Source organism: Plectropomus leopardus, chromosome 14 (genome assembly GCF_008729295.1).
Source record: "Plectropomus leopardus isolate mb chromosome 14, YSFRI_Pleo_2.0, whole genome shotgun sequence".
NCBI lineage: Eukaryota > Metazoa > Chordata > Actinopteri > Perciformes > Serranidae > Plectropomus > Plectropomus leopardus.
The window spans coordinates 7,530,272-7,558,032 of record NC_056476.1 but is presented as its reverse complement, the minus strand read 5'-3'; the positions used below and the strand labels follow the sequence as shown (position 1 = coordinate 7,558,032).

Below are 27,761 nucleotides of genomic sequence, written 5' to 3'. Positions count from 1 at the left end.
TCCTGAATAATGACTACTTTTATCATATAGATACTTTTACTCAACCAAGTACTTATTTCACCACTTCTTTCTTTCCATAACAGATTTAAACAAAACTTTAGCGATATTTTTGAAATGTCAATAAAACACAATTACGAGATGACTGCCTTTCCACTTAGTGATGTTATGCGACTTTTCTCACAGTAACATTTCAAGAAGCATTGTGATGGTTGTTTAAAACAACAGCAGGTTTATTCCTACTGCAGTCACCGCACTAGCAGTCATTATTTCCAATCGAAAGCACGTAGGCATGTTATGTGACCAATAATGGAAAGGCCAGCCCCTTATATGTGGGAGCGACCACGTATGAGGGAACTGTAAGAGGTGATAGTCCACCATTTCACTAAGGAATTGTGGGTTCAAAACTTCCAAAAGATCTGCTCAACTTTCAAAGAAATATGCGATGCCATAACACTTCTTGTAGTGTCTGCTGCATCATACCTGAGGGAGCCAGTTACTACTGACAAGCACATAGCATCATGTGACCTGTAAAAGCAAAAAAAAGTGTTTCCATAGCAGTTTTGCAAAATATGGCTTTTTCGAATTACCTGAAAAACTACCTCATGTGAGTGCAAAAACTTTTTTTGCGGTAAATGGGAGTGTTTTTGAAACCGATGTGTTTACAGTAGTTGTATTTTATATTTGCAATTTCAATTTGTCTGGCCAGATATGTCATCTCTTCGTCAGTAAATAAGTGTGCTTGTTTGTAGCTCAATTTCTGATTTTGACCTCAGCTCATAGGAAGCTAGAAAGAGCTGTATTTACTTGTTGTTTTAAATGTGCTTACATTCAAGTTAAAGTTGTTTGTTTCTCAAAACTTGTCCATGACTTGGCCCTCACCCACTTCCTCTTTATCAACTTCTTCTAAACAGGTCAAACGAAACACAATGCCCTTTCCTGCTTTACCTACAAATCTAAATATAATAAAACAACCCTGCCCTTTTCCTGTTGTTTCAGCACCAACAAGATGAAGTCGGCACACTTTGACCTATAAGCATCCTCATCTGTGGGTTTCTAGGACAAGACAGAGTTTCCACAAGCCGGCAGCACACATACTCCTCTGTGGTTATGTGGCATCGTCTTGCTGCTGCTGAGGCTGCTGTCCTTAGATGAACCTCTCAGTGCCATTGACTCTATGAGAAAGAGGAGATGCTGCTGCTTCCAGATCATTGAACCACATCCGCCTGCTGCACACACATTTTCTCTCTCACTCATTGCCCCTAAAGAGCACTCAATGTGCCTCACAGGGAGCTGTTCTCTGAGCTTTTAACCCTCCTGCATCTGTAGCATTTACCTCACTGTGTCTCCGACTAGTGGGCGTGTGCGGGATAAGTGTTGGTAGTAGCAGTGGCGGGCTGCTGTAGGGTTAATGGAAAGAACGTGATAAGAGGTTTGATATCTTGTTCTAGCTGCACTCCAGGAAATGAATGAAGATGTGCTGCGAGATTAAGATTCTGCTGAGAGGATAAAATCTATGAAACTACATGAGATGAGCTAAATGCTCCTCCATCTGCTCTGATATACAGATCTACGGCTAAATAAATTATTAGCCCAGTGCACCCAGGAATATAACCAGCGTGATTATCTGCTTTGGAAAGTTCCGTACAACTTGTTTGAGCAGGTTTGTTTATTTGAAAAGAAAAAAAGTATATATACTAAAAAGCCACAACATTTTTTAATTTTTCTATTAGTGCAGCATTATGTTGTTGTACAGCAAATTGGTGCAAAAATCATCACTATGACATGCTTGCTTAAGTCACTTTTTTACAGTTTTCAACCGCTACAACCCCTGAAAAGGCTAGAAGAGTAGTTCTCAAATTTCTTCTCATCATAGCCCCTTTTGAAAGCTCAAAACTGATTGCTGATCACATTTTTTTAAACTGGAGAAACTACTCACAAAAGGAGCAAGGCTGAATTTAACTAAGCACTATACAACATGTTATGATGAGTTAAGGAATGAATTTTGTTTTTCTCACATGCCTCCATGGTGGACAAAGAATCCCGAAACAGAGAAACTTCTCAATAAATCCATAACATATAATAAACAGTATAAACAGTAGCAATGTGCAGGCGTGCTACTTGTCTGTGTGCGAGGCTGTTTGTGCAGAAGTCTCTTTCCATATTACGGTTTTAGCTAAAATGCATTGTGTGGTAAGTACTGTGCATACGACTTTTTCAGTGAGACTTGGATTATATTGCAGGAGTTTTGTGAGTTTGTAAACAAATGTTTTGATATAGTTTTGTTAAACATGACCCCTTGTACTTTTACTCATCAAGAATTTTCTCTGGTTTTGGAATCCTCGTTCTCTGTGGAGGCACGTAAAATTCAATGTAACACATGGGTGAGTTGTTGAATTAAAATGGTTATTTGGGGGGTGAAATTCAAATTGAACACATAAAAGACAAGAATTTCCTGCTATATTGACACTAACTCCATTATTTTGAACACATTTGCTTAATGAACACCCTCACCAAAGTATGAGTCAGTCCACCTTGTACTTCTATTTTGTTTTTGCTCACATGTTGTTTTACTTCCAAAATAAATGTTGTTTTAAAGCATCAATGCAGTTTCTTCATAATGCCTAAATTAATCAGATTCATCAAACTTTTCCACAGCATACATTTTTACTTGACAGAACAGCACAGGCGTAACTTATAATGTTTATGATGGCTCCATCCCAGCAATTCATGCAACACAATGCAGCAAATAACAATGTCATTAGTTACATCTGTGATTGATGAGTCAAAATGTTTGCTTTGAAGACTACCAATTGAACCCAAGGTAGGAAAATAGGACACTGTATTTTATCACTGAATCGAGTCCCAGAAGTCACAGTAGCCAAAGAGCACACAGAACAATGAAGAGTTAGAGATATATATACTATGTCAGAAGTTTACAAAACTAACAATTACACATGTAGTAGCAAAGGGGACTAATGTGGTGTAATAGCTGAGGTTTCTGCACTGGAATGTGCAGATTGTGCAAATGTCAGCAACCACTATACTTTACCGCACTGTATGTACTCAAACCTCTGCCAACATAAAATATATAAACTGAGCAATTTATCAATAAACTTGCACTGTGGTGTGAGAATGTGTGGAAGATGAGATACTACATTAAGAGTTTGCATCAGTGTAAAGAGGCAAATATGCAATGTAGTACCATCAAAAGAACAACTGTAGAGAGCACGTGTTTCGCCTCACTAGGCCTCAAAGCTGGCCTGAGGCATCAGCTAATTACATGGCTGCTTAGGGCCCCACAGCCATCAGGGGGCCCATAAATGCAGCACATTAAAAATGGGGAAGTCTCCTTGGGTTCCTGTGCTCATTTTGTCAACATTTAAATACAATTACTTTGTGTGTGTTGTATTAAAGTTGTACTTAAAATATTGTAGCTTTTCTTCAACCCTTAGATTTTTCTAATTGTAGTTAATTGTATGTTACAAAAAATGTGAAAAAAAACGTGCACGTGTGCACCACGCAAAGATCATTTTGAAACATATAAGTTGTAATAATTAATTTTAAAATGCACTACATTTCAAGTGCCACTGGTGATATTTTTCTATGACAATATTATGGCAGAAACGTACAGTTACCTCTTAGACTTTCACATAGCTGCGTCGTATGACCACAAAACACACGTGTATAAAGGGGGGGTCAAACAAATACCTGCTATAGCTCCATGCCCGAAATAGGCTGGAGCTGACGCTGTATGACCAACACAGTGCCACCAAAGCAATAAAATCAACATATACCAGATCTCTCTAAGGGGAAGTGGTGAATATAAGAAAAGGGCATTCGTCTTCACACACAGGTCTAGTGTTTATTTTTGCCCTGAGGTCACATCAGAGGGGCCAAGGCAGTACTTGGGGGACCACTGGGCCACTCAAATGTCTCTGAGGTGTAACGTGAGTTTAAAAATTAAGCATGGAAGTGCTCCAATTGGGCATTAATGGTTCAACTTTTAAATAAAAATGTTGAGGCATCCCTGTGGACTAATCATCTGAGATGCATACCAGATGACCTCAGTTCAATTTGGACCTTAGTTGCAGGACACACTCTTTGTTTTAACCCTGTTTACCATCTGTATTTCTACTGTCATTTGTTAAGTAAAGGTCACATTGTATCTAAATATGAAAAAAAAAACCAAATAAATAAATAAGCATAAAGTGTTTTAAGGAAGTTACTTTGCAAGCATAGTTTTACAAACTACCAATTACATCACACTGGAAGAAGCAGAACTACAATAAAGCTACCCAAGCAAGAAATCTAGCTTTGTTAACTAAAGCTACCATCTTCTAAAAAAGTTGTTAAAACTACTCTGTAAAAGAATATTGAATTGAACAAAGCACATGTGATATGAAATTAAATGAAATATAATACAAAAAAAAAGTCACATGCCAGCGAAAAATGTCACTGAGCTGAGTTCAGTTCACAAGTTCACAGGCCAAACAAACCAAAAAAGTAAAATACCCCACTATTCATGTTCAAGTGCAGAAATGTCAGCTTTGGTTTTGTATACATTGTCCATCAGCTAGACAACTGTCTTCAGAGACTTATGTCCAGGTGGAGGACCTGCACCAAGCAGGATGACTCAGTTAGCTGGATAAAACTGATACAGTGCTCACATGCATTCTGTCTGCCTTTATGCTGCTGGACTGTCAATTTACTGGTTATGTCAACCTTTGCACAATTTGCTTTTGTATTTTCTTTAGATATTTACCTCTCTTTAGCATTTGTATTTATTTAGATATTCTACTTCTATTTATATTTTTTTAAATTTAACTCTATGTTTGCATTTTATGTCTTACATTTTCCAGCATTCCTAATTCCTTATTTGCACCTTCTACCAAAAACAAGTTAGTTGGACTAAAAGTCACCAGCCATTGGTATCTGCACTGCTCTTACACTTAAACTTCATCACTTTATGTTGCAATACCTGCACTGTCAACCACCTAAATTTGTAGTACCATCATAAGCATATCTACTGTTACTCTATTTAAGTACAAATCTGAGGTACTAGTACTTTACTTAATTATTTTCTTTTCATGCCACTTTAAACTTTGACATCACCACATTTCCAAGGGAAATGTTTGTAATTTTTACTTCACTACATTTATCTTATGGCTTTAGTTACTAAGAAAAGCTTCTAAAATGTTTTTGTCAGAAATTATATCAGCAAACAGTTCATACAAGCAAAGCTGAAATGATTAGTCGACTAATTAATTATCCATTTGACAGAAAATTAATTTCCAACTATCTTAATAAACATTTAAGTCTATTTTAGGGGAGGTGCTTTATTTTATTTTTTTTGCATTGGATACTTTTACTTTAATACTTTAAGTACATTTTCCTTATACTTCCTTACTTTTATTTGAGCAACATTTTCATGGTGTAATGGAACAAATACTTCATTACAGTACTTAAGTTTTTTTTAAAAAAATAAGTATTTTACTTTTTTTTAATTTCTGTCAAATTTCACTTTTACATTTCCCCTAAGAATTGTAGTTAGTTACTGCAAAGTAGGGAAGGAATTAGGCAGGGAGGAGGGAACAGAACGAAAAATGAAGGAATGGGAGGGAAGAGAAAACTTTGTGTCCTTAACTTCTTTAAGTTGTAAAGAAAAAATACCTTGTTTTTCTCAAGGTGTAATGTACGCCCCATTTTTATGGTGAGGTATGATATGAGGAAATAAACAATAATTCTCAAAATTCTGACTGCTTGCTTTTTTATTAACAGCATTTACTTGTACTTTTACTTAAGTACATTTAAAATAAAATTATTTTTAGACTGAAGAACATTAAATATCAGATCATTCAAGACTTTTACTTGAGTAATATTCTATTAGGCGACTTTAACTTCTGCCAAAGTCATTTTCTGGCAAGGTATCAATACTCTTAATCAAGTGAGGCTTTCAGGTACTTCATCTACCACTGGTCAATTAGTGTCAGACCACCTCCGCCCCCCTCCTCCGCCCCCCTGCTCACTGAGGCGAGCCGGCAGTCTTTAGGACCGTGTGGCAGCCGGCAGACAGTCTGCAGGCCCCTGCAGTGAGAGCGGTGCATCTGGAAGAGAGCTGGCCGGCTGGGGAGGTGGAGGACGGGGAGAGAAGAGGAAGGAGGCTCCGGGAGCAAGCGAGACAAAAAGGGTCAGGCCTGGGACTTGGGAAAATCGGGTAACGAACACATTGCGATTCACGCATTTAAATCCGTTTAACCCGGCACTGGTAACCGCGCAGGAAGGAAGGGGAAACCTTTATGTGAACAAAAACGTGAAAGCCCAGAGAGCGGAAGGCGCTCGATGGAAACGGGGAAATAGCGATTTTAGGGTTTTTGCCTTTTTGCAGATGTGCTGATTGGACATCGCGATGTGCACTTGAACTTGACCGAATTTACAGCACGGAACCGGGACCGCGGCTCCTTGAAACACTGGCCTCATTATAAAATAAAATGAAATAAAATAAATAACGGGGATTTATACTTGAGTGGCCGTGGCCTGTAAAAGAGCCACAAATCCCCTGGGTCATATTGCAGACTTCCCCTGCTGCAAAGACGTCTAAAACTTTGCATTTTTAACATATTGAATGATAAAAGCAAGTCAGTCGATTGCAGTAATGTAAACGTATGGCATGGTTGAAGCGTGATGTGCGTGGATATGCGGTGACATTAAACGCCTGTGTGGCCAAATAATAAATTATTTTTTCAAGATTACACGTTCTGGATGCTGCCTGCAATTATTTGCGAGTATCTAAGACTTAACAGCCTATTAAATTAATCAGAACCGACTGACATCAGTTTTGATATAACCCTTAGAGGTAATTAAACACATCCTATATGAATATAGATATATAGGCTTTTTTGTGTGCACATTTTACGAGCGTAACTGTGGCTCCGCTGTGTGCGCATGGTTGACTGCTGGAGTAACTTTAACCCAGACTCTTGAGGTGAAATCAAATATTATTAATTTAAAAAAACAACATAAGCATGCTGGACTTGTATTGGAGCGTTGCTCAGGTTATTAGGCACACATAAGCAGCCATTTGATGTCGACTACTGTACACTGATACATCGATGTAGTGTAGAAAAGTGGCCTAGGCCCTATAGGCAATAGTAGCCATACAGTATCCTATAGAGGCCCTGTGTGGTTCCTATACATGACGAGGACTCAACAAAGGAAATCTGATGCTCAAGAAAAACCTCTTTATGACAGAAAAATATAGATTTAAAAGAAGTGATTTGAGGAAATATGAAGAAAATGTGCCACTGCAGCATGAAACTCTGCTCTCCTGTGAATAAAAGCATCACACCACTAATGCAAAATGAGCTGATTGTCACTTTTCTTCCTTTATCTTCCAGGAGAGCGGAGAGAAGAGGGATCATCTCTCATTTCTTTTTCTTTTTTTTTGTATTCCTTTGAGTTTATTTCCACCTCATCCACATCGCCCCATTATCACACATCACCCATAAGCGCCACAAGACTCTCAACGATGCCGTCCAACACTGTCACCAACACCAACACCACTTCATTCAAAGGCTCAGACTACGCTGATTCACCTGGAAACAGAATGGTAAGAAAAGCGTGTGAAATATAAAAGTGCGCCTTGGGAATCTCTTTTAAGGTATTTATGAGGCCCCTCTTGAAGCTTGGTATGTTGTTGAATGACTCAGGATTTTTTTAACTTCACTGCCTGTGGGTTCGAAGAGTTCATTCAGTCATGTTTTGGCTTTTTGAACGACTTGAGCTAAGCTGTTGATTAATTTTGGATTTGACTCTCCATCGCTGCAAAATGCTATTTTTTGACAGCTCTCAAACACACCAGATTTAAAAGGAGATTAGTCACTCCTGGGCTCATCCAGCAATGATGCAATACAGTGTGGCTTTTAGTGTTTTCCTAAAATATCTATAAAGTGTGCATGAGTGTGTTTTTGATCTGTGATATTACACTGATGTTACATTGATGGAGCCCTGCAATAAGAGGTGTGTGGTTCGTGCAGTCACCTCAGGTCAAAGCCCATTAAATCCCCAATTTATTAACAGAGTAAATCAATCTGTCAAGCTAATGCCTTATTGATCTCTGCAATCTTAACACTTACTTTTCTTGATTCAAGAAAAAGTAAGATTTTTATTGAAAGATGTGACAGCATGTGGAGTGCCATGTCACCTTTTATGATGCAGACAGACTCATTATTACAGCATGTGCGTAACTGCAGCATCACTGATGCTCCACAGAGGCAGCGATGGCAGCATCACTGAGGCGGCTGTGGCGAGATGCAGCTGTATTATGTGACATTCGCTGTTGTAATGGTGGTTGGTGACGTGGGCGTTGGCTGGTGTAGGTTGAGCTGGAGCTGGAATGGCTCTACAGCTTTTTTTTTTTTTTTTTTTTTTTTTTACTGGGGGGGATCTGTCCTCTTCCTCTACATTCCCATTACACAGTACTGCCCTTAGTCTTGTTGCCTGGCAACAGACATTGCCTTAAATAACCGGCTACCCAGACGGAAATAGTGCAGAGATATTGACAATGTAGTAGAGTTCACTCGAGGCAACAACAAATCATATTTCAGGGTTTTCTGTTTTTTTTTTCTAGAAAATATTGGGGTGAAGCTGTGTGTGAAAATGGCGTGTTATTTCTATTCAGTGTGTCTGAGCTCGTGGGTTGGGAATTGGATGAGCGGCGTGGTGCATGTAGGCTGTTCCTGCAGAGATAGCCAGGCACCACTGAATTGTGTCATCCATGTAAGTGGTTCCCAAATGAGCCTGCACACCAGACTGCACTCAAAACGTGCCATTATCTATGCAAATTCTGCCGCCCTGTAAGAAAAAAAAAAAAAAAAAGAAGCACCAGGCTCTCTATTAGTAATCACACAATGAACCGGCACCATCTGCAAAACACGTCCTCTCACAAAAGCATCGATATCTACATTTACAATAACCTTTAAAAGGCTTGGCGGTAACCTCTGTATTTTCATCCATAAATTCAGTGATGAATGTTCTTTCCTGCGATATTTATCAATTATAACCCCGTGCCCATTAATCACAGCATCAGTTACTCTGCCTGCATCTATCTCTTTATGCAAATCAGTTTATCACCCTAGGACACTAATGGTTGATGGATTTATTCCATCTTAGCAGCTAACACTCTCAGGACGTAACATAGCCTGACCTTTGAAATCCCTGTCTGTGTTTATGAACATTCTCTATCTTTTAGTAAGAGCGGTTGTCCAATTTTTAAGAATGTTTTATGACATTTTTTTTTTTTTACTGCACAGCTGATAAAAAAAAAAGAGAGAGAAGACGATGAGGCGACAGAAATGTCTCTGGCCAGTGTTACAACATATATTGTAACCTGTCAGATTATGTGACCCAGTCAGACATGTTTGTTGTATTTTTGCCATGTCAAAAGCTGTATTTTCTTTGCTGTTACAAAAAAAAGGTGACTGTGGCAAGTCAGGTGGTTATGCTATTTATTTTGTCATGTATATTCAAGTTCCACATTCTTAGGAATAGAGGATTCAAAAGGGTTCTCCCTGAAGGGCTGAGGTTCTACCCAGAAGCAAGTTCCCCCAGAGAATGCTTACTTGAACCTTTTTTTATGTTTAGAGCCCCCTGGATGGATTCTAGATAAATCCCTGAGAATATAAATTGGTTTCAATAGAACCCCCTGAGTGAGTTTTTGTTAGCACCCTTACAAGGTGGAAAGGTTTTGGATAGAAGCCCAAGAAAGGGTTCTGGATGGAACACTTATTCCATAGAAAGAGTCTCTACTGAACCCTTCATAGGGGTTTCTGGGTGGAACCTTTTACAGGTGGTTTTAGATGTAATCATTTATGCTCTCGCTAAAACCCTCTGATACCCCTTTTCACCAACATGGAATGGTTTTCATATTGTTCCTGCACTTAATTTTCAGTCATTAAGAGCATTTCGACTGAAAACAAATTGGTTGAGAACCCGAAAAGTTAGCTCTCAGCTGGAACCAAATAGCACACATTTTCTTAACCTGAAGTTTGAACCATGACAGCATAGGTGGGGGTGTCATTTTCTACAGACTGGAGAGAAAGTGAGAAGAAGGCAACAAGTCATTGGAAAAAAGAGCTTAAAATGGTCTGATTGATAGTTGATCCACGCTTCTTTTTGGATAAGGATAAACATCTTTAATTACAGAAACAAAAGCTCGCAGGTGATGACTGTGATTGCTGTTTTTCTACTACTGTTTACTTCCACTGTGCATTGTGCAACAACCTCCAATGATGATACGACATCCTTGTTGCACCATAGAAGAGTTCTTTGTTGAACCTCTAAACTAAAAAGGGTTCTCGTATGGCACAAGCCGAATTCTTTACAGTTCTAGTTAGCACCTTTATTTCTCAGAGTGTAAATTGTATAGCTTTTAGTATCTTAGGTTACATATTTTGATAACAATCAGAGCTGCTTACTTCATAACATTTATATAGGGTGACACATTTTGACAGCATTAACACATTACTCTAACCGTCAATATTTAATCAGTGATTATTTTTTATTGTTGACCCTCTAGCATCAAAAAATCTGACTTTTCATCCCTGCTGGCTTAAAATGTGAGGTTCTTAGTTCATTCTTGACCTTGGAAACAGCAGGAAAAACCCATCTCAAGCCCCATTTAGTTGCTTTTGATCATATCACATGATCTTCATTAGCAGATGGAGTTTGCCAAAAAGTTTAGATCTTTTTGTTCAAAATGTTAGAAAAGGAAAATGTACAATGAAAAGAACCAAAATGACAAAAGCAGAGAGAAAAAAATACAAAAAAATAAAATAAAACAATTACAGCAAAATAACAGCCAGAAAAACCATGGGCAAAAAAAAGATTTACAGAAATACAACAAGTGGCAAACCCCATCTGCTGATAAAGATTGTCTGAAAAGACTGAAAGCTCTAATGCAGCTACTCAATCGACTTTGTGGCCTCAGTTGCAGTTTTGAGAGAACAATGTTCAATTGAAATATAGAATTAGGATGTTTACATATAAGTTACAAAAATAACTGAAACTTAAAGGCATGGGTACACAAGTCTAAAATACACCACTGATTTCTCCGCAGCCTGCAGCACAGTGATATTGTATCATGTTAAAATGCAGTGTAAGTGTTGTACTAAAAATGTCCCTTGTCTCTCTCCCCTCCTTTCTTCTCTAATTCAGTCACTGAACTGTGTTGCTGTATTTAACACCATCCATTATATACAGACAATGTCATCTGGGTGTCTGGTGGCTCAGTGGATAGAGCGGCACCCCATATACAGAGGTTGTATCCTCACCGCAGCGGCCGCGGGTTCGATTACGGCCTCGACCCTTTGCTGCGTGTCGCCCCGTCTCTCTCTCCCCCTTTCACGCTTAAACTGTCCTGTCCATAAAAGAAAAAAAAACTTAAAAAAAAAAGACAGTGTCATCTTACAGTAATCTTCTGTCATGTTATCCCTCGCCACAGTGGCTAAGATCTAAATAAACGTTCTTAACAACACGTCAGCAGAGGGACGTGGTTGCAGGATGCCTGACAGTGTGGAGAGCCTATTTATCTTTGGGGGAATCTCACATTCAATACTGAAGGAATTTAATAAGGACCCAGCCCCTCGCCCCCCACCGCAGCTGTCAGGAACGGCCTTGCAATCTCATTTGCATTCAGACCTGGTGCTGGTGGTCCTATTCAGTCAATATTGAAACTCAAAGCATCTACATTAGGATCATCTTTTCTCCCATCAACCCCAGGGGTACTTGGTGGTGGCGGACATGGAGCTTTGTTCACGGGGGTAGACAGTTTTATTAATCAAAGGGAAATTGCAGCAGGGGAAGGTGGGGGCCGGTCGACGTCTTTGTAACGGTGTCAAGAGGGGATTGTCTGTGGAAGGTCAGTGCTGCGTCCGCGGAGCTTTCACTTCAGCCTAGTTCAAAGGAACGTGCCATTCAATTTCTATCTATCTCATTGTCCACTCAGCCAAAGACACTCAAGGACCCGCTGCTGTCCCCCCACCCCGCCCCTAATGTTCAAGTGTTTCAGTGTATTGCAGTTTTGTGTGTGTCCTGCAGATCTAGTATTGCTCCTGATGCATCTTTGGTCGAGGTGAAACTTAGCTAACTGCGAGCATGAGTACAGTCTTTCATAACCTGAAAAGATGTTTCTGTGCAGGTCTGAAACTTTAATTTGACATTCTGATTGATTATGGGCACTGTTATTCCAAATATTAAGCCTTATTCCCGCTGCATAAAAATATGGCTACTCTGGCTTTTTAATGCAATGAGAATGCGAATGGCAACCACACGCAGGTCAAATGACTCTGCAGTAGACACAGGTTCTTATTGCCTCTGGCTCTGATCGGCAGATTGGAATACAACACCCGGGTGAACATGGTAATTTCAGCTCATCAATAATTACCCTCCATCTCCTCCCGAGTAGCACTCAAACATTGTTCCAACTTAGTCTGCACCTAGTTACTTAAGAGAGACTTAAGTAAAAGATATGAAGACAAGAAACCACTCAAAAGTTTTCAAAAGACCTCTATTCCTGCTGCTGTCTACTGTTTACCTGCTCTCATGCCTGGCCGTGACGTCCCATGGACACACCAACAAAACAACCCACACACACACATATGCTTGCTGACAGAGAGGCAGACTCTTGTGCTGGAGCGCTTCATTTACTGACAGTAGGAATACAATCTATCGCCTGTATTAAGCGGGTTTACCTATGTTTGAAAAATCTGCATGGACGAGCTAATTTTGGTGGGAAAGGGGTGTCACTGTATACTGACTCCAAATCATGATGTATTGTTTTTATTGACAGGGTGAAAGCACAATACTGGACATGGACCTGATGACGGAGGAGAAGTCAGCTAAAAGCAGTGCCTCTTGCAAAGTTGGCAAGCCTGGAAGAAAGCGCAAGCAGTTTCCAGTGAGTGCTGATCAGACATTTTACAACTACATCCATCCATCCATAATTATTTGACAGTGATCATTTTTTCAATATACTTGCTGAAAATAGCTTAAAGACAAAATCAGATGATAGGTTGAGCGCAATAACTGCATATTTTATTCATCTGCTTTACTCAGTAGTGCTTTTCGTGAAATAACTCTAAAATTGTTAAAGGAAGTGCGAATCGATGCACTTCAAGAAAATTACAGTCCTAAGACAATTTCTTTAGGTGGGGTCTTAGTTAAAACTTTTAATGTCCCGCGCTGGTCTAAAGGGTTTATTGTTCGGTTATGCTCAGTAAGAAGCAGTGCACGTTTCATTCATGTGAAACGAAAGGCAAAAAAAATCCAACCACTTTTGAAGGCAGCTGTTCAAAATGCCCACACTCGTCTCAACTTGTGGGGTGAAAACCTTACAGTCACGGAGAAGGGACGAGATGCGATTTATATTTTAGATATGGAATAAATGCACATATTTTCAGATGACCTTTTTCTGGAGGGCATTCATTGTGTCGACGAAGTGACAGAAATAGCTGAAAAATTACAGCTTGAGAGAGAAAGGTTCAACTTATCGGACATGGGAGTGTGTTTGACCACCCCCGGTTTGAGTGTAGCCGTGCCCTACTATCCTTCAAACAAAGTGCATGTCTGATCATTCGAAAGACGGCAGTCAATAAGTACTGATGTGGCTCTGAGCCGAACCACACATCAACCTTCTGAAATCTGGATCGCGATCAGTTTTCTTGAGCTGCGTTCAGACGCCTTTCACAAGCTGTTTAACCCTTTGAAATCTGAGCAAATTGGTTTGATTTCTTTCAAAAACATCCAGAGTTTCAATTTTCTGACAATACCTGCTGCGTGCAGGTTTATCGAAACCTTTTATGAAGACACTTTCCTCCAGGTCGAATAAGCACAGTACTAACTGTAGATTTATAATTTCCAGCCCTCAGTCTGAATTTTGAGTGTTACATAAATCAGGTGATTGCAAACAATCGATTGCTAGGACTGCGGTTTTAACTTTTTAAAACTGACAGTTGGACAGTCAGGCCCACTTCATGCAGTGATAGTCCAGGTGTGTGAAGATGAGTCAGTATGCTTTCCCCCCTCTCTAAAAGCAGACTTTTCAGCAGCACAATCAAGTGCTTTTGTGTACAGCACAAAGGTTAACAAGTTTGTTTGTTAATTTGTTTTGAGCATACATGGTCTCGAGTCACTTGATGGTATTAACAGTAAAAAGTCTGGGTGAAACATTGCAAATTTCTGTAACATTCTATGTTTTTGTTGAAAGAATCTAAAAAAAATTCTGAATAGCTGCACAAGAGAACCCCTATCAACACCTTCTGAATAAAAACTGAGGTGTTGTTTTAGCCTCCAGAAACACCAAATGCACTAATTTGTACTCATGCATAAACATCGCAAAGCTTCCACTGTGTTTAACTACATAATTTGTAGTCTGATTGTGATGTCTGTTGCAGTTAAAAGCCCTGATTTAATAATGACTCTTGGGCCGACATGTATTTCGGTATTTTTTCTCTCTGAGATGTTATCATTTGCATAAACTTCTGTTAATTAATTCTCACAGTGTCAACAAACCCAAAAAGGGATATTTACAGACGATGTACTGTAGCAAGGGGTTATACCAGTTTGTGTCAGTGACTACATTTACATGCACACTAATTCTCAGCTATAATACAGAATATGACAATATTCTGATTTTGATGCAGGTCATGTAAACAGCATATTCCATTTAAATGTATTAGGCCCTTTTCTAAATGTAGCGTTTTCCTATAAGACATGTGGGACATGCTGGTATTATTCAGATTTAAATAGCATTCTTTGGACATGTATACAGTAGATTCACCAAACTGCCAAAAGTTTGCAAGTCTGGTGTAGAGATCCATGCGAAAAAGAAAAGCAGAAGGAGAAACACACCTACTTTTAAACATTTTGAATCCTTGGATATCTTCAGGCTTTCGGCTTTGTAAAATATATTATGATGCTGATCTTTTCAAGAAGGCGATTCAGGGAACGAAAGAGGGAGGCTGTTTTTGCATGGAACAAGTCAACCAGCAGTGGAAAACCCAAGTGCTCTAGCCATTCCACAGTTTTACATGATAAACGACATATTAGGGCAACAAAGTGGTGTCCCCGCGTAAACAGGAATATTAGTGGAAAACTTATTTTTATTATAAAATCAGCTTTGGAGGAATATTGTCTTTTTTAGATTAAGGGCCACAAAACTGAATATTTTGTGCATGTAAATGTAGTCCGTGTGTATTTAAAGTGTTACTACCTGTAGCAAATAAAGAAAAGCTAAACTCAGAATCAGGGCGTCTTAGCAAGTGTTTTTACAGCTGTGGGGGATTGACCACATGTGCATGACACTCCAGCCACATAGGTGTTTCATTGTTGATATTCTTCTCTGAATGAGTAGAAATATATTTGCAAACATAATATGCTGTCTTTGGGGCATGATTTCAGTTTGAATCTTGAATATACTCTGACATGAATGAGAGTTTTCAGTTTTTTTGTTCTCCTTATTAAATGTCAGGGGAAGTTTGTGGATAGCTGTTAAAGAATTTAGCTTTTTCCGATAAAGCACACAGATGTGGACAAGGTCAAACTAGTTCATCATAGAAAATGTTGAATTACTGCTCGAAAAAAGCCACCCAAAGTAAAGCATTTATTCATTCACCTCTCTTCACAGGGTTTTATCTTTTTCATGTTAACTGACCCTGCTTCTTTTTACTATCATGGTTAAAGGCTGTAAAATTTAATGTCTTCAGTTAGTCTGAGGGAGGTTAATAAATGGTCAGCTTGTTACATGTTTGAGCACTGAATCTGCACTAAATCCATAACATAATATTTACACCGATCCTCCCATGGGATCAATAAAAATGCTGCCTTAAAGCCTGTAAGAGTGAAAACTACTGTATATTTTAAGACAAACCGGCTCCACATATCAAGGCCAAGTTTCATGTGTAAGATTGATTAAGAACTTACTGATCAATAAATGAATAAATGTAAGTAAATATGTTTGAAGGCAGAGGTGTAAATGAAAAAAAAATGTTTTCATTGCACCTATTTCTCTCTCAAAGTTCCTCTCCTGGCATCGATTAAACCCCAAACAACTCATCTCTATTCATTAAACTTACATATGATAGAAGTTTTTTCCCTTCATTGCCTATTTTCCATACATGCTCTACAATGTCTCATATATAACTACACTTTTGCCTGATTTAGTATGCAAGGATCTATGAATAAGCAAGTTAGTCCCTGCTTCTATATGCACTAAACCCTCTGTCACTCGCCTGCAGCTTCAGCGTACCTGCTCACTTTCGACTCTGCTCATCACTCTCTACAACGTTAGAAATGTAACAGTAATATATTACATGAGACTGCAGCTTAACTGCATTATCAAACAGCTAATAATGTGCTGCTAATAAATAAACCTTGCTCATGATCGCCAGCTCGGACAAGCTAAAATGAAAGTAAAACAGCCTGCAAAATACCAACACAAAGCTATACTTGGCCTTTCCTCTGATACCCCTCATTTCAAAAATTGATAAGATTGGTTCCTTAGATATGTGATGTATGAAACCATGTGTCTGACATTGTATGTTTGAGACTGTCATTGGTACACTGCATTTCCAAGGTGGAAATGCTAAACCATGGCGTTGACTACTTATTTCTCTCATGATTTGTCTTGTAACATACAAAATATGGGACGTTAACAAGGTTAAAAACTTTATTTTCATTGGAGGGGGGCTTTATTATGATGTATTTTTTAAATCACCCCACCTTTAATTACATCATAAGCAAATACCTTTGTGAAATTCAGATGCTAATAATATGTAACTTCATCATATACAGCAGTCTTAGGCTGGAAATAGACTTGCTATTAACGCGCACAATTATGGCTGCCATGCATCCTCTGCCTTGATGTCAGCATTACCATGATAGTAACCTCCGCTAGAGTCACCATGTCTGTTGCTGACATCCCACACATCCGGTAGTTATATACGACCTGAGCTCTCTTGTGTGCCCTCGAGAGGTATCCTCCAGTAACATGCATCATGTACAGGCAAGTATATATGCAAAAACACATGATGCAGCCGGACGTGTACGCGAACGCAAGTTTAAACATCAAGTATGTCTCCAAACTCAAAAATACTGGGCGCAGCAATAAGAATTTGCCCGACTGCAAGTAAAATGCAACATTGGGATCGTAAATCTAGCAACTCACTTGCTCGATCAAGGATGGGTAAAAACGAAATACTTTACAATGGGTTTTTTTACGAGAGCTGATGATTTAAGTAGCTAAGAAGTGATCCATATCATTCTCAACTCAATTGAGAGTTGCACATGCGCAGTACTAATCAGGCACTTGTGAGAACATGGCAGGAGATGAAATACAAAGATTATGAGCAGAAGTGAAAGCCAGCATTTTAATAATCCTGGAAACAGGAGTTGATCAAGGTAGCGTTAGAGAGCAAAGCAGATAGTTGGGGTTGTTTTTCATGACGATTAACTTTAATCATTGTTGTTATTTGATAACAGCTGATAAATAAAACAATTACTTGGGGGCAAGTAAAAACTGACTTTAAGCAAGTGAAAAAAAAACATTAACCCTCAAATATAAATATAGATTTGCAATTTTATGAATAGAGAACACTCATTTTAGTGCTTCTTTGGGCTCCATCCACTCCTGAGATAAATATCTGGCCTTTTTTGGTGATCCACAATGTTCACCAGCTAACTCTGTCTGTCTGCTGTTTGGTGCTAAGCAGAGTACAGAGAGTTTATCAGACCTCAGTTGCTACAAACAGCTAAGGGATGCAGCTGGAAATGAAACAGAAGCAGCAGCAAGTTTGTGGACCGTAACACCAAAACAATGAGCTGAAACACACTAAATGTTCCTGTCGAGCTGTGGGAAACTGTTGGATAATAGCTATCTGTGGGTTTGTCAGTACAAGTGATGGCTTTCGCATTATACATAGTCATTTGTTCCATTGTTATAATGAAAATATCGATTAATGCAGCTTTAACCGCTTATTAAACATAATATGCATTAAACATTTGATATGTTCAATGCAGCAGCAGCAGCAAGTTGGATTAGGTAGCCAGTGTTTTATTTTGACCTCTGTCTGCCTCTCTGAGCTGCCTAATTTACTGACTGTGACCTTTGACCTCTGGCAGGGGCCTCATGTAGTTCACTGGGTCACTAATCTGTTGCGTAATTCTTTCGACAACAGTGGTGTGTAGTGTCTGTGTGAGCAAATTGCCTGAGTTTTTGCACGTGTTTAACTTTGTGTTTGTGTCTGTTTGCCTAAACTCTCTCTCCCACACACACACACACACACACACACCATAACTTCTTTTTCCAGTTATGAATTGAGTGTGAATATTAATAATGTCTGAGCTGTGGATTTGTTGTTTTCATTCATCGTGTCAAACAGATTTACTGGAGTGCCTCTGTTTGAATGAGTGCAACTGTTCAACATTTACAGTTAATTTGTTCTCAGCTACTACAGCGATGAAGTCATTTAGAGTTTTGCGGCCTGCGGGTAATGCTTAAAGACCGACTTTGACGCGATGTAGCTTTGTGTTACAGTACAGTACAACTCTGAAGTTTATTTTGCAAATCTCCTCTGCATAATTCACTACACAATGTTTTATAAGACTCTGGGTCACATAAAAAGCAGTTTTACATTTTTTTTCTTATTTCAATCTGCAAAAATGGGATTACACTTGACCTTTTAACTTCAAGTGCAGGATCTTGTGTTTGTTAAATATTGTCTGCTGAAAGACAGATGCCTCCTGAGGCGCTGCAGTCACCTGCCTTGAATGCAAACTGCTGTACCTACATCTACAGGAGATGAAAGCTTCAGTGCTGCTCTCATCAGTGTTGACAGTCTGATCTCACAAGACATGCTCCACTTTCTGCTCCCAGTAACCCAGTAATGGGATTGTCTGAGAAAGTGTGTTTTTAGGGCTATTTTTAGGCTGGAACAGAGACACTATCACATTTCTTTAAACTTGTGTAGTTGAAATGAATCTTTTCAAGGTCTTCCAAGACAGTTGGTGCTTATTTAAAGCACGGTGTAAGAGCCGAATGTCTGCCACTGCAACTTAAACCACAGCTTTAGATAGAGTCCGCTCTCTTTGAATTCACTCCTCTGCATAGAATGAAATAGTTTAACTGGGCGTTCCAAACTGGACGGAGTGAAAAACTTCTTTGTTGTCAAACAGCCAACATTCTTGACATATTTCCGTGCTGCTGTAATGCACAACTACAGGACGCGCAGCAGTGTACCTGATGAACTTGAATGTAATCCCTTCCTTACTTGCGAGTTAATGGCTGTGCGGCAGATTTACTGGCACAGCTTTGAAGTTTACAACTCTAGTTTAACAGAGCTGAATGGGAAATGCCATAATTTACTGGCTAATAAGTGTAGAAGTTGAGCTGCATGTTTGATTCTGTCTAGATAGAGCTGAGGAGGCTCAAGGGATGAAATTAAGCTTATCTAATATGAATTGGATGAATGCTTTATTTCACATTTTTTGTCAAATAGCCCATTTAGCCAACAGAGGCTGAAGAGTGCTTATCCTCAGTCTGATAGTGCCAGCTGTTTTATTGTTACTCGCAGCGATGACCTTTTCTCAAGCGTGCTGGATGATTTGTAACATTTCCTGAAGAGTTTCATTTATTGCACAGCCAGCTACAATAAATCCGGGGATATGTTACAACTGCTGACAGGCCCAACACTGTTGTACACCTTCAGAACATCAAACTGCATCAAACTGCTCCTGCAATAACAACCTCTGAAGCTGATAGATTGCCAGGATGTTAACATTTCAACCTCCTCTTCCCCTGCCTGCAGGTTGAGAGCTGTGGCGCTCTCAAAGGCAGCGTGGGCGTGGGCAACAGCTACATTGGGCTGGGTAGGCCGTCCATGGCACAGGTCCACAATGGAAACATGGGCGGGCATAGAGACAGGACGTCCGACGCCTGCTTCCCCAAACAGGAGAAGAGGGAAGTGGAGAACGGGATCCCCAGAGACCCTTCCTCTTACCGGGCAGAGGACAGCTCCCAGGGTCAGAGCCTGAGCCCGTCCCCGGAGAACGGATTCCTGCACAGCCGGGAAGACCAGAACTCGGAGAAAGAAAAGGACGACTGCCTGACGCCGCCGCGCAAGAAACGAGGGAGGCGGAAACTGGAGCGCCCAACGAAATGTGAGTTTTTTTTGGCTTCTGCTTGTTTCGGCTGGGCTATCTTTTGATCTATCTGCTCTCTGCCAATCCAGCAGGGAAAGTCGTGAGCATGTGACGAGTACAAGATGTTGAGTAATGAACTGAAAATGGATGTCAGACTGAGAGGGTCTGTGCAGCTCAACACAGTGAGCGTGGAACCGACACTGCCAGGATTAGTAACACTGAGGCTAAACGTGTTGCATTCATGCTGCAGCAGTGAAGGAAAGACACTAATAAATATCATGGCAGTGTAAATCATTGTTATGATACTACAGTATTATATGCTGTAGATGTTCATCTCATACTACATATTTTACTGTTATGCATGCATATTTCATGTCTTTGAATGTCTCAGTGTTGCATACTGAATGTGCTTTCAGTATGAACAACAAGTTGACATTTGAATGTGCAAAATGCACCATGTGACCAAAGTAGGATTTAAAACAGGCAGCTGTTAGGGCTGCAGCTACTGACTATTTTCAATGTTGATTAATCAGTCGATTATTTTTTTGATTAGTTAATTAGTTGTTTGGTCCATAAAATGTCAGAAAGTGGTGACAAATCTCAATCAATGTTTCTCAAGGTCCAACACCACATCCTCAGATGTCTTGTTTTGTCCACAACATAAGATATCCAGTACTGTCAAAACAGGATAATTTAACCAGAAAAAAATAACATTTAAGAGGCTGGAATCAGACAGCTAATTGATTTATCAGTGTGGTTCTAGCAGCTGCACTTAAAAAAACAAAAACAACTCACAGTAATCAATTACTAAAAAAATAATTATATTTTGTACATACATACAAGTGCAGTTAGTCTTTTCATTGTACCTTCCTTAAAGTATTAAAGTTAAGTTGGTCCATTAACAGAAAATTAATCTGTAACACTATCTGTGTTCAGCTTCTCGAATGTGAATATTTACTACTACTCTTTGTCTTAAGTAGCCTTTAAATGAGCAATTATAAGACTGGATTGTATGTCAGAACAAAAAAAAGCTACTGAATGAATTTTTCGTCAATTATTTACATTTTATAGACAAAACAATTAACTGAGACAATAAATGCCAGATTAATTCATTATGAAAACAAGCATTAGTTGCCCTTATTATGTTAATTTTGTTGACAAGGGCACAGTAATAACAGGAACAGGAAGCATGACTTTACACTTTTTGCTATCATTTAAAATATGTGGATTTTCCTGAAATAACTATAACAAATGTTTTCTGAAATGATGATTAATTGAAAAATTCTCTAAAATAACCATCCTTAATGCAAACTGACTGTGCAGAGTTGAACCTGCAGCAGCCACAGTGCAGCGGTAGATTACTTTAGCATATAAAGATGATATAAATCAGGGGGGCATTGTTGTGAAAGAGTGATGCTGACAGGTAGTTTTTAGTCCAAGATGGAGATTAACAATATCACTTAGCCGCCCCTCCACTCTCTGCACTTTAGTCCTATCTGTCTCTCTCTCTCAGCCACGTGTCTCTCTCGCTCCTCTCTCGGCCGCAGAGACACCGGCTATGACCTTGATGAGGAGTGCAGTAAATAAAGCCCGGGGAGGAGCGACTCGTCTCCTGGCAACGAGCCTCTGTTGGGAGCTGGCAGGTCTCTGTTGTGGCCGCCTCCCCGTCGGGGGCCCTGCCAGGTGGATGGCGTCGTGCCCAGAGCTCTTTACAAACTGAGTCTGCACTCTGTATTCACCTGATCTGCGCGTCTAGGATCTCTTACTTCACTTTGAAGCGCAGATCTGGGATAACCCTCTTAGCTTTTGGTGTAAAAGGTTCAAAACTGGTTTTACAAATCAGGTCTGCACCTCTGCACCCCAATCTGCTGCTCAGGATTAGTATGATGCAGTGGTGAACACAGAGGGCAGGACACAAATCAAAATTTCAGATTTTACCTGTTTGATTAGGGTTGCAAATTGTAAGCACTTTCCTTAATCGATTAATCAGTAAAATTAACGATTGATTAATCATTATTTGAAAAAAACATGAAAACTTTGCTAATTTCAAACACCAAATGCGTTTTTTTTCTCATTCAAAACTTAAAGCAACATATTGCACGTACATTGACAACATTTCATAGCCTATCGATTAAATTCGTAAGGACCGAGTAATAGATTGTCAATTAATCATCCCTGTATGATTCAAGCCAAATGCCCAAAATTGTTTGATAACTACCATCAAGGTTCTCTAACAAGTCTGCTTTATAACATCTGCGTGTAGGTCATTTAAAAAAAATGTTTAAAAGCTAGACACATTAAAGTGTCAACACCCATCATGTTGCACTCATTGTGTTGTTTTGTGTGAGAATGTAAAATTAAAGCAAGATGAGGCGGCCGTATGTGAGTAATGTTTCTGATTTTAAGGGACAGATAATGAAGGCCGTTAAAGGGGCAGTCCACCAATTTAACACACGAGGATCATTACAGTATTAGTCAGTCTGTGAAAACGTTTCTAAAAGCTTTGGCTTTATCAAGTATGAATGAATAACCCCAACAATGTTATCAGGGTTTACCAAGCAGAGAGGGCCGATACAAAGATGCAATTCAGTTGCATCATGGGAAGTGTAGGAGCAAGACATTTCTGGAGTAATAGTATCTCACCGTATGTTTTGAATCTGGTTCTTGTGAGTCCCCTAACTCTATGAAAGTGCAATCTTGAACCCATCAGTCCAATAACAATTTAGCGTCCAGAGGCAATGGCCAACATTTCAGGGGTTCTAGTGAAACCAATGAATATCTGTATAACAGCTGTTTGGGCCAAGACTTCCTCTTCAGTGCGCTTGTTATTGTTTACAGTGAGATAGCAGCTTGAGGTGTAGGTGTTAAGGTCCAGACGGCATTCTGGAAAATCTCTAAAAACAGATATCTGCATATGACAGCAGATATATATATATATATATATATATATATATATATATATATATATATAAATATATGCATACAAAGATGATAAGTTCCGAGATTGCATTTTAGCAAGTACTTTCTGCATTTTGCTCTCGACATGGCCTGTTTACCTGCATGCAACTAAAGCCTGCTCAAACGTGATTGGTCAATACTACTCAGACTACAAATGGAAACCAAAATGCTTCTGATACCAGTTTCTTGTCTAGTTGCCTACAGATTATGCATTCATATGCAGATAGATAGATAGACAGATTGACTGATAGATGATTATAGTTTTAGTTACTGCTTTAACTTCTTAAAGGTGGTCTTAAATGAGATGGAAAGAAGTCCCACAAAATTACAGTAGATCATCTTCATTGTTCTCCATTTTTACTCTAACATTTTTTTAATAAGGCTTTACTGTGGTAGCATCATGTTGATGTGCAGATGCATCGGCCTGGTATGTACAACAAAACCCATTAGATATGCGGTTAGCTCTCAACTAGCCTCATGCTAAAACTCCCACATTCAGGCAAACTCAAGCTCAACAAACGTGCAGAAAAGAATAACAAAACACTCCCTCTTACTCTCACAGATACTCTCACACAAATCCCTGCCACAGGGAGATGAATGACTCACAGGCTTCACAGCATCTAAACCTGATGTTTACTGACACAGGAAATTCTAATAAAAGCACCGAAAATGAATAGTCCTTTTATACTTATTCCTCTAACTGAACTGAACTGAACCAACATCTCTAAACACAGTAACACTCATAAGATGAACTCTAAACATGTCACCCAGTTTGTTACAATATACTGTTTTTTAAGTGTCAGAACCTTTGTGGACAAATAGAAAGTGTCTTTTACATTTTCAACAGAAGCAACAAACAGACCGCTTGACATCAACAGAAAGAGGAAGTAAGTTGTGAGCATGAGCAGTTTTAGCCACAAAACCAAAGAAGAAACTAGAGTAGAGGTCTGCGTGGGGTCCGCAGCCACCTCAAGACCTGCAGCAGATGTTAGTGACAGGTTTTTTCTTACAAGGCTGCGAGCATCGGCAGTCATGTTGCAATGTGTGAGCATAGTGCAGGATGAATAGTTTGAAGTTTATGAGCTGCACACATGAAATAAATTTACAAATTAACAACATAAAAAGAATCCCAAGCATTAAGAAAGTAAAAGTCACACTGTACAGATTGTAGGAGCAGGCCACAGTGGAGCTAAAAATAGGGAGTGGGCATGTACAATCTCCGAAACACACTTTTTTTTTAAGATTATTTTTTGGGCTTTTTGCTTTTATTTGATGGGACAGCTTAAGTGTGAAGGGGGGGAGAGGCAGGAGATGATATGGAGCAAAGGGCTGCGGCCGGAATCAAACCTGCAGGGCGAGGCGAGGCAGGGACATAGCCTCTGTACATGGGGCGCCTGCTCTACCAACTGAGCTACTTGGAGCCCCTAAAACACGCACTTTAATTAAGATTACACCATCAAAAAGTAATCGCTATGGTTTTATTGATAAGTCACCACACTGTTACACCTGCATGATGTCTTGATTTACCTTAAATGCAGTAAGCAGCAACAATATAAATACCAGCCCATAATAATCCTGTTACTGAGAAAGTTGGAATAGAGGGAGTGTTGGTATATTAATCTGAGAGAAGCGAGTCCTTGGTGGGGGGCAGTGTGGTGGATCGATACTCCGCTAAACGGGGTTTCTGTTATCCATCTGGAGGGCACAGGAAGTATTTGAGCTCCGGCTGGAGTGGAACTGAGCTCTAGCAATACGAGAGCTGGAACCCGCTCAAACTGGCATGGTATACTCTCTGTGGGCAACATTAGCCAGCTCCCCTCACAAACCCAATGACCTTGGCAGTCCGCACCGCCTCACCGATTTGTTATATAGTCACTTATTCCCGATGAAGACGAAGAGACCAGGAGAGAGGGATGGAAAAAAAAAGAGCAAAAAGGGGGGAGGGAGGAACAGGGGGCTCAGCTACACATGGAACCAACTTGAAGAGGCTGCTAAGAGAGCGGACCATTGTTTGGACAGGTCTGTAGGGTACTTCACTGACAGGCTGGTGTTGGCTGTGCAGAAAACATGCCATCAAAAGTTGTCCTTAACCTCTCAGGACTCAAGTGTTATGATAGTGTTTGGGCTTCGACTCAGCAGATAGTCATGTTTACTCAGGCTGTGCCACCATGCTAATTTAAGGCACAGCTGCCTGAATGATGTGTATATACTCCGCTGGTGTCACATCACCGAGCCTGGGCACTTTTAGAAACACTTGCTTACGCTGAAATTAAACATCGTGAAAGTAATACAAGAGGTGTTGGTATGGGCTTCTGTGATGAAGCTGATTTTGGCTCCTTTATCTATTTTTCTGCTGCTGCCGTGGCTGAAAAACTTTTCATGAATCATGAATCTTAGTGTTTCAGTTGGGTGGTATCCATGCTCCCTGGCTAACCCCTCGCTGCTCTGCTAAACACAGGAAAACAATGCTGTTAAAGAATGAATAACATGCTCTTGTTGCTGTGGACCTCCACATCTTAAATCATGGCCAAGTTAATGGGAAATCCCAACTGGAGCTTTTATTGTGTTCAACACTTTTTTATTAGACTGCGGTTTCAGTGCACGTTTCACCAAATATTTTCTGTGCTATTTCTGACAATCTTTACCCTGCTGCACCTCTCGCTTCTGGTTTAGCAACTTCCTCTGTATATATGGCCATTTTCTTTCCTGTGGAAAATATTTGTCTTTCGAAGAAAGTGCTGATCGTATTCAAGAGTTCTCAAGCTATAAAATACATAAGTGTTGGTAGTATTTAGATCCTTTACTTAAAGCTGTATGTGGAAACTTTTATAAAATTACTTTTTGAAATATTTGCTAAATCTGTCTCTATATCCATACAGTTGAACATAAGACACATAATTTGTGAAAAATATTATGTTCCTCTGGCTCCTAAAAGTCTTTCTAATGAAACAAGAATAAAGAATAAAGAATAAATCAGTCAGAGCGAAGTCTCTGACACTGTCAATCATGTCAACCACTGCTCATGACCTGCAGTCAAACTGTCAAACTAAGCTCATCAAACATCAATCAAGATTCTGTTACTGCATTGCTTATTTCCACCTCAAATGTTTTCAGAGACATATTTTAGTGTACTCTTTAGCTGTAAAATGAGAACGCTTGTGACCCAGCCATGTTGAAAACAGTCAGGCAAAAACAAAGCACCCGAGCGAACGTTCTAATGTCATTTTTCATCATAAGACTCTGACCTGTTGATAATTCCTGCACAGCAGGCACAATAACTAAAATGCACACTTAAAGGCACATTGGAGTTGGTCTCAACAATGTACAATACATGCAAGTATGGTCGGAAATCTGCAGTGGTTGACACACTATGGCATAACTTTGGTAAGGTTTAAATCTGCAATAGCAGGCTGCCTGAAGGCTGTGAGGGACTTGTTTTCCAGTCTGTTTTGTTCTTGTTCTGCTAATCGACACATTTGGGTGATGCCATAGTAAATGTTAGTAGCCATCCTGAGAGTTCCACCTCGTGATGTTGTGAAAGCTCAGCAGGCTGCACCTGCAGTGGTCGCAGTTATTTTTAAAAATAAAGTGAAATCTTGCATGAAACACTTAGCACCACTGTAATGGAAAGGGGGGACCTGGATTTAAAACAAAATGTAGCACAATAATCGTTTTACCTCCTTTATCTCTTCTTCAGTATAAAAATGGCAGAAAATGGTAGAATCCATGTGAAAAACATGTAGTTGACAAAAAAATGTCACATGATCTTCATCAGCAGAAGTTTGCTCACTTTTGGTGGTTGTATTCCTAGTTATTCATGTTGTAAAGTTTTTAATATCTCTCAAAGTGATCAGAAAACAACTAAATTTGAACATCTACAATAACGTAACACTCTCAAACTCTGCTGATTAACATCATGTTGATAGATATCAACACTAAGTGAACCTTAAAGTGACATTATCGTGTCAGATTTTGTAGGCTCTGCCACTACTTTCTGTTCAAATAGGAGACAAATACCAGCTTCTACATCGTTCCATCTTACCATTGCACATACGTTAACTGCAGCAAGAAGAGATAAGATAAAACTTTGGATATCCGGAGGGAAATTGCTGTGCAGCAGTTGCAATATAAAATGGGAAGGGTTCAATATAAAAGTCTAAGATAACAATAAAAAGATGCAAACAAGCTGCAGATCCAAAATATATGCAATGCCAGGTGAACATTTTGTACCACAGAACCAGTTAATGGCACGGATCAGTCTAGATGGTCTTGTATATAGACATGTATGTACAGTATCAGGTCTGGAATATAGTATGTAGTATAGGTAAGCGTCCATAGTTAATACAGAAGGCTAATGACTATGTCCATGATATTACACTTAATGTCCCGTTATTGCACATTAGAGACTCATGTCTCAATCCTGTTGAAAGTTGGAGATTGGCAGGGAGATTATATATGGCCCCAGAGTCGCAGTCAAGTGAAGCAGTATGTTGTTACGGCTCCGTGTCAACGGCGTGGGAGGGGCCATGCTAATAGCAACCAGCTGTGTGTCTCATGAAGGGGGGGATATAAGGTCAGAAGTGTGACTTTTGCCAAAGTAAACCTGGCGTGTC

The 27,761-nt window shown here is 39.6% G+C and overlaps 1 protein-coding gene across 5 annotated transcripts in view; it reads left to right on the top strand.

Annotated features, from left to right (window-relative positions):
• The first annotated feature begins 6,093 nt into the window (after nt 1-6,093).
• LOC121953434 (DNA (cytosine-5)-methyltransferase 3A-like) overlaps nt 6,094-27,761 on the top strand; it is a 50,691-nt gene continuing 29,023 nt past the window's right edge. For 4 of the 5 annotated variants that reach the window (XM_042500540.1, XM_042500538.1, XM_042500539.1 and 1 more), the window contains exons 1-4: nt 6,094-6,214; nt 7,395-7,606; nt 12,845-12,952; nt 19,857-20,208. In XM_042500540.1, coding sequence (XP_042356474.1) covers nt 7,526-7,606; nt 12,845-12,952; nt 19,857-20,208 — 541 coding nt within the window. In that variant the 5' untranslated portion in view covers nt 6,094-6,214; nt 7,395-7,525. The remainder of the gene's footprint in view (nt 6,215-7,394; nt 7,607-12,844; nt 12,953-19,856; nt 20,209-27,761) is intronic. The other variant, XM_042500537.1, reaches the window with a different exon arrangement.